Source organism: Eimeria necatrix, genomic scaffold, assembly GCF_000499385.1.
Source record: "Eimeria necatrix Houghton genomic scaffold, Enh_scaff1550, whole genome shotgun sequence".
Lineage (NCBI taxonomy): Eukaryota > Apicomplexa > Conoidasida > Eucoccidiorida > Eimeriidae > Eimeria > Eimeria necatrix.
In genome coordinates, this window is record NW_013652255.1 from 1 (window position 1) to 6685 (window position 6685).

The following is a 6685-nucleotide window of genomic DNA, read 5'->3' on the forward strand; positions in this document are numbered from 1 at the left end:
GCCAAACCCCCCTAAACCCCCCTCCACCCCCCAAACCCCAAACCCTAAACCCTAAACCCTAAACCCTAAACCCTAAACCCTCGCACCTCTGGTTTTTGATGAGTTCGATGAAGGTAATAAGCAGCCCCCAGGGGTGTGGCCTGTGGACAATGAGCCTTTCCAGCAGCACTCTGGTGATTTGTTCTTTGGCGAATTCTTCTTTTGCTTCCGCGAAAAGTCGCAGCAGCAAACAAGAAAAAAAGAAAGTGTGGGAGTTTGGGTAGCGCAGGTGGTTGGCCACTCCGGACAGCAGCAAGTGCCTGGCCTCTGCGTCGCTGGCCCCGAACACGAAGGCAGCAACTTCTGCTGCTGCTGCTGCTGCTGCTGCGGGCGCTGCTGCTGCTGCTGCTGCTGCTGCTGCTGCTGCGGGGGCGGGGGAGGAGACGCGGGAGCCGGGCAGGCCCGGCGCGGGGGGGGCTTCGCGCTCGCTGGAGACCAGCGGGGCGCCGCCGCCCTCTTCCTGCTGCTGCTGCTGCTGCTGCTGCTGCTGCTGCTGCTGCTGCTGCTGCTGCTGCGGGGGGTGGGGGGCGAGGGGCCTGGGCTGCTGGCCGTGGTTGCCGAGGTAGAGGAGGAAGGCGTTGATGAGCGCGGTGTCGTACTTGGTGTTGGCTGCCGCAGCAGCAGCAGCAGGCTGCTGCTGCTGCTGCTGCTGCTGCTGCTGCTGCTGCTGCTGGGGGCGCTGCAGCAGCAACTTGGGCAGCAGCTGCGGCAGCAGCGCGGGGTCCCGCCGCGCGAAGTAGGCGTCCAGCAGCTGCTTCAACCCCCGCGAGTGCAGCAGCAGCAAATAAGGAGACAAAACAGCAGGAGTGTCTCGGACTTCTGGCAGCAAATCAACTTTTAAAGAAGCAGAAAAAGGATCTGGAAGTCTCATCGCTCGCGGAAAAGCCGACAGCACTAAGTTCCGCAGCTGCACGCAAGTGGGGGGCAGCGAGCAGCAAATGCTGCTGCTGCAGTCTCCGAGGAACTCGGGGGCGTCGTGCAGCAGCACGAGCAGCAGCCGCAGCGCGCCGCGGTAGAGGAGTCTTGCTGCAGGGGTCAGCAGCTGCTGCTGCAGCAGCATGAAGGGCCGCAGGAAGCCAAACAGCTCCTGCAGCAGCCGCTGCAGCAAACCCCACAACTTGCTGCAGCGCGCCAGCCGCGGCAGCAGCAAATGGTGCCCCACAAGGTCCAGCCACGCGAAGGCGAAACTCGGAACTCTTAAAGGAGACAGCAGCAGCAAACGCTCTCCTAGGGTTTGCAGACACCCCAAAGCTTGCTTCTCCTGTCCCCTTGCTTCCAAGTCCACCACCAGTTCTTTTATCAGCAGCAGAAACAGCCGGTAGTACGCCCGCTGCTGAAACGCACCTGCTGCTGCTGCTGCTGCTGCGGGACCAGCAGCAGCAGCTCGGCCTCCTCGTGAATGGCCCTGCAAACTATTGCTGTTGCTCGCTGCAGAATCGTCACTGGAGAGATTTGATTTGGATCGACAAGACTCATCATTCCGACAACCATTTTAACGAATCCGTCGACACTAAAAACCCCCAAGTCGCTGACTTCTGCGGGCTGCGCTGCGGGGCCCCGCGCTGCTGCTGCTGCTGCTGCTGCTGCTGCTGCTGCTGCTGCTGCTGCTGGCGACGCTGCAGCGGACGAAGAGCTGCTGGCCTCCCCCGCTGCAGCGGACGCGCCCTCGCCGCCTCCCCCGGACCCTGCTGCTGCTGCTGCTGCTGCGGCTCCCGCTGCTGCTGCTGCTGCTGCTGCTGCGCGCGGAGGCGGCGGCTGCAGCGGAGGAGCAGCAGCAGCAACTGCCAGCTTCAAAGACACTGCAAAGAAACGGTCCGTGTGGCTGTCCATCCGCAGCAGCCCCTGGTGAGAAACTCTTTGGAAGAAAGTCGCCCGCACAATGAAGCTGCGTTCTGCTGCTGCTGCTGCTGCTGCTGCTGCTGCTGCACCGCCCCCCGACGTCGCAGCACACAGCAGCAGCCAGTCCCGAAACACCCGCTCCACCAGCTGCTGCTGCTGCGGTGATACACGCGGCAGACACGCCAGCTGACGCACCACCGGCTGCTGCTGCTGCTGCTGCTGCTGCTGCTGCTGGTGCTGCTGTATCAGCGTCAGCAGACTGTACACCAAAGGCTCCTCCTGCAGCAGCAGCAACCCCACAAGCAGCACCAAAACAATGCAAATGACCATCAGCTGCAGCAGCAGCAGCAGCAGCAAGACATTTCCACAGCACAGCGTCAGCAGCAAGACAGCAGCAGCAACACCGCAGACAGCAACAGCCACAGCAGCAGCAGCAGCAGCAGCAGCAGCAGCATACTGGGGTGTTGTCTGTCTTGAAGCCCTCCATGAGTCTCTTCCGGGTTTCCTCGAGGTGCTGCTGCTCGCTGCTGATTCGAGCAGCAGCAATTGCTGCTAGGGTTAGTGGCCATTCGGTGCGGGTGCAGCAGTGCTGCTCTTGCAGCAGCCGCAGCAGCGCAGCAGCAAACTCAAAAGCAGCAACATGTCTTTCGCTGCTGCTGATCTCCTGGCTCAGCAGCAAATCTGCTTCGGAAGGCAGCACCAGCTTGTAGCGAATGAGAGCAGCAGCAACAGAAACGCTGCTGCGGCGGCTGTTGCTGCTGGGCGCGGCCCCTGCACCGCCTGCTGCTGCTGCTGCTGCTGCTGGCGCTGCTGCTGCTGCTGCTGCTGCTGCTGCTGCTTCCGCTGTCGTGCACGTCAGAGAGAACACCTCCGTGCACAAAGTCCTTACCTGCGGCCCGAACGGCAGCAGGCCCTCCAGCAGCGCCCCGTACACCTCCAAGTAAAGTGCTGCAGCAGCAGCAGCAGCAGCAGCAGCAGCAGCAGCAGCAGCAGCAGATGGTGATGGGGCGTTCGCAGCAAAGGCGGCGCGTCTAGCAGCGCCGGGCATCCCCCGACAGCAAATGAAGCAGCAAATGAATTAATTAAATTAAATGAATTTAATTAATTAATTTAATTTAATTAATTTAAATAAATAATTAATAAAATGAAACTTACCGAGTCTGTCGACGCCGCGAATGGAAGAGTGGGCGGGCCGGGCCTGCGGCGCTGCTGCTGCTGCCAGCATAGTCTTGAGGACTGCGTGGGTGAGGAGAGCAGCAGCTTCTCTTGGTGCTGCTGCTGCTGCTGCTATTGCCAGGCAGGAGCGCAGCAGCAAAAAGAGTTCTGCGTCGGAGGGGAGGCTGGCAGCAACTAGCAGCGCAGTGGTGCAGCAGGCGGGCACAGGCGCAGCAGCAGCGCGGCAGCCCGCCGGCCAGCTGAACTGCAGCAGCAGCAGCAGCAGCACACACAGTCCACGTCCCATTCCCCCGCTGCTGCTACTGCGCAGCAGCAACAGCAGCAACAGCAGCAACAGCAGCAACAGCAGCAACACAAGCAGCAGCAGCAGCAGCAACAGCAGCAGCAGCAACAGCAGCAGCAGCAGCAGCAGCAAAAGCAGCAGCAGCAGCAGCAGTAGCAGCAGCAGCAAATTACGCGTTCGGTGTTAGGCGACGAAGGCATGACTGGGGGGCACAAGAAGATGGCAGCAACTTCTTCCTTGAGCAGCAGCAGCGACTCTTCGAAGCGCTGCAGCACATCGGCGCTGCTGAGCGAGCCGACGGGGGGGATGGGGAGCGGCTCGCGGACTCCCGTTGCTGCTGCTGCTGCTGCTGCTGCTGCAGCAGCAGCAGCAGCAGCAGCTGGCGCGCCGCCTGCTGCCGCCGCAGCAGCAGCTGCCGTCGCGGGCGGACTCGCTGCGCTTGGGGGCGTCGTGCAGGGGGCGTTGCTGTACCCCGCGGCTCTCTGCTGCATCAGGAGCTGTTGCTGCTGCTTCTGCTGCTGCTGCTGCATCTTGCGCAGCGTGCCAAGGGCCATGAAGTCCTTGTAGACCTGCAGCTGCCGCGCACACAACGCCGGCCGCACCTTCAGCGGCTCCGGCAGCGCCAGCGGCCACGCGCTGCGCTGTAGATACACCGCGTCCACAAACGGCAACCCCCGCTCTCGCGCCTGCCGCCGCGCGGCCAACGCCGGGGCCAACGCGACTTCGACTTCGCGCAGCACTTTTTCAACCACTGCTTGTTCTATTACTGCACAGCCCAAGTCCAAGTTGTCCGCGCCCACTATTTGCACCACCTGCTCCACCAGGACCTGCGGAAAGAGGGAAAAACAAGATCGACGGGGGGTTGGAGAGGAAGTGGAATTAATTCGGGAAAAATGGAATTAATTCGAGAAAAAATGGAAGAAATTCGGGAAAAAATGGAAGGAATTCGGGAAAAAATGGAAGGAGTTCGGGAAAAAAGGGAAGGAGGTCGACGGGAATGGAGGAAGTTTGAGGAAAAATGGACGGAATTCCACGGAGATGGAAGGAATTCGAGAAAAAGGGAATGAATTCGAGAAAAGGGAAAGAAACTCGAGAAAAAAGGAAATAAATTTGAGAAAAAAGGAACGGAATTCGACAAAACATGGACCAGATTCGACTGAAATGGAATAAATTCGAGAAAAGGAAATAAATTCGAGAAAAGGAGATGAATTCGAGAAAAAAGGAACTGAATTCGAGTAAAAAAGAGTCAAATTCGACCCAAAATGAATCAAATTCGACTAAAAAAGAAATAAATAAATGAACCAAATTCGACTGAAAATGAATAAATTCGAGAAAAAAGGAACTCAATTCGACTAAAAAAGAAATGAATTCGAGAAAAAGGAAATTAATTCGAAAAAACAGGAAATAAATTCGAGAAAAAGGAAATAAATTCGAGAAAAACGAAATGAATTCGAGAAAAAGAAATAAGTTCGAGAAGAAGGAAATGAATTCAAGAAAAAAAGAAATAAATTCGAAAAAAGAAATAAATTCGAGAAAAGAAATAAATTCGAGAAAAATGGAAAACGCAAAGAATTTGAGTCGGATTGCGCCCTTCGAGGGGTGCCCGCTTCGGGGAGATGGAGCAGCAGCAGCAACACCAATGCAGCAGCAGCAGCAGCAGCAGCAGGGGAAGGGTCCATCAGCAGCAGCAGCAGCAGGGGAAGGGTCCATCAGCATCAGCAGCAGCAGCAGAAGCAGCAGGGGAAGGGTCCATCAGCAGCAGCAGCAGCAGCAGCAGCAGGGTCCATCAGCATCATCACCAGCACCATCACCACCACCCGCAGCAGCAGCAGCAGCAGCAGGGGAAGGGTCCATCATCCGCAGCAGCAGCAGCAGCAGCAGGGGAAGTGTCCATCATCATCATCATCAGCAGCAGCAGCAGCAGCAGCAGGGGAAGTGTCCACCACCATCAGCAGCAGCAGCAGCAGCAGCAGCAGCAGCAGCAGCAGCAGCAGCAGCAGGGGAAGTGTCCATCATCACCATCATCACCATCACTACCATCATCACCATCATCATCAGCAGCAGGGGAAGTGTCCACCACCACCATCACCACCACCAGCAGCAGCAGCCGCAGCAGCAGCATCACCACCACCATCAGCAGCAGCAGCAGCAGCAGCAGCAGCAGCAGCAGCAGACCTGGTCGGCGTCATCCTTATTGGCTGTGGGCTGCAGCAGCTGCCGCAAGTGCTGCGTGAGCGCCACGCGGAGCGGCTCCCTGCAGGTGACGAGCGCGAGCGATCCCGCGAGCGACGCCACCATCAAATGTGCTGCTCTTTTCACGAGAGCTTCTTCGCGTTCCAAACAAAAGTCCTTCGTCACCAACTCCCGAGTCGCCACGCAAGATATCGACACTGCAGCAGCAGCAGCAGCAGCAGCAGGGGGATGCAGCGGCGGTGCTGCTGCTGCTGCTGCAGCAGCAGGGGTGCTGCTGCTGCTGCTGCTGCTGCAGCAGCAGCAGCAGCAAGGATACAGCAGCAGCAGCAGCAGGGGTGCAGCAGCAGCAGCAGCAGCAGCAGCAGCAAGACTACAGCAGCAGCAGCAGCAGCAGCAGCAGCAGCAAGACTACAGCAGCAGCAGCAGCAGCAGCAGCAGCAGCACCTGAGCGTTCGACGACAGCAGAAATGATGTCTCGAATGGCCCTTTCGACAGCAAGAGGGTCAACAGCTTTTAAGGAAGGCTGCAAAGCAAAAAGAGCCACAGAAGGAGACACCACTACGCAGCTCTGCAGCGACTGCAGCAGCTGGCCCTCGCCCTCCCCCACGCCGAAGCAGCTGCTGCTGCTGCTGCTGCTGCTGCTGCTGTTCCACCCCGGGCCCTGCGCACGCCACCCACGCACAAACGCTCTCTCCCCTGCAGCAGCAGCAGCAGCAGCAGCAGCAAGGCAGCAAGGGAGCAGCAGCAGCAGCTGGTCGTACGTGGGAGCTGGAGGCGACAGGGGCGAAGGACTCGGCTGCTGCTGCTGCTGCTGCTCCGCCCCTTCTTGCAGCAGCAGCAGCTGCTGCTGCTGCGGTCTCCATCCGCGGAACCACATCGAGGAAGGGCTGCTGCTGCTGCTGCTGCAGCGCCGCTGCTGCTGCTCTCGCTGGCGTCGCGCCGGGAGTGTGCGCCGCAGCAGCAGCAGCAGCAGCAGCCGCCGCGTCCAGCAGCCGCTGCTGCTGCTGCGAATCCAAAGGCAGCGAGGCCGCGCCATAACGCTGCTGCTGCTGCTGCTGCTGCTGCAGCAGCAAACCCAACGCCCTGACCCCCCTCTCGTCCGGCGCAAAGAGACCCGCAGGAGGCTGCTGCTGCTGCACCTGCCCGCCGCGCACC

General features: G+C 59.3%; 3 protein-coding genes across 3 annotated transcripts; 1 reads left to right on the forward strand and 2 right to left on the reverse strand.

Annotated features, from left to right (window-relative positions):
• Positions 1-58: 58 nt before the first annotated feature.
• ENH_00017000 (hypothetical protein) lies at positions 59-3340 on the reverse strand (the record flags this gene model as incomplete). Its single annotated transcript, XM_013579242.1, has 4 exons — positions 59-1372; positions 1453-2157; positions 2336-2826; positions 3034-3340. The coding sequence occupies 4 exons, from the start codon at positions 3338-3340 to the stop codon at positions 59-61; spliced, it is 2817 nt and encodes a 938-aa protein (XP_013434696.1).
• A 1552-nt stretch (positions 3341-4892) lies between these two features.
• On the forward strand, positions 4893-5978 carry ENH_00017010 (hypothetical protein; the record flags this gene model as incomplete). The annotated part of the gene is made up of 1 exon (XM_013579243.1): positions 4893-5978. The coding sequence occupies one exon, from the start codon at positions 4893-4895 to the stop codon at positions 5976-5978; it is 1086 nt and encodes a 361-aa protein (XP_013434697.1).
• Positions 5979-6088: 110 nt separating this feature from the next.
• On the reverse strand, positions 6089-6663 carry ENH_00017020 (hypothetical protein; the record flags this gene model as incomplete). The annotated part of the gene is made up of 2 exons (XM_013579244.1): positions 6089-6226; positions 6292-6663. Coding segments are annotated over 2 exons (510 nt in total), but the record flags the coding sequence as incomplete, so codon positions are not given.
• Positions 6664-6685: the final 22 nt, after the last annotated feature.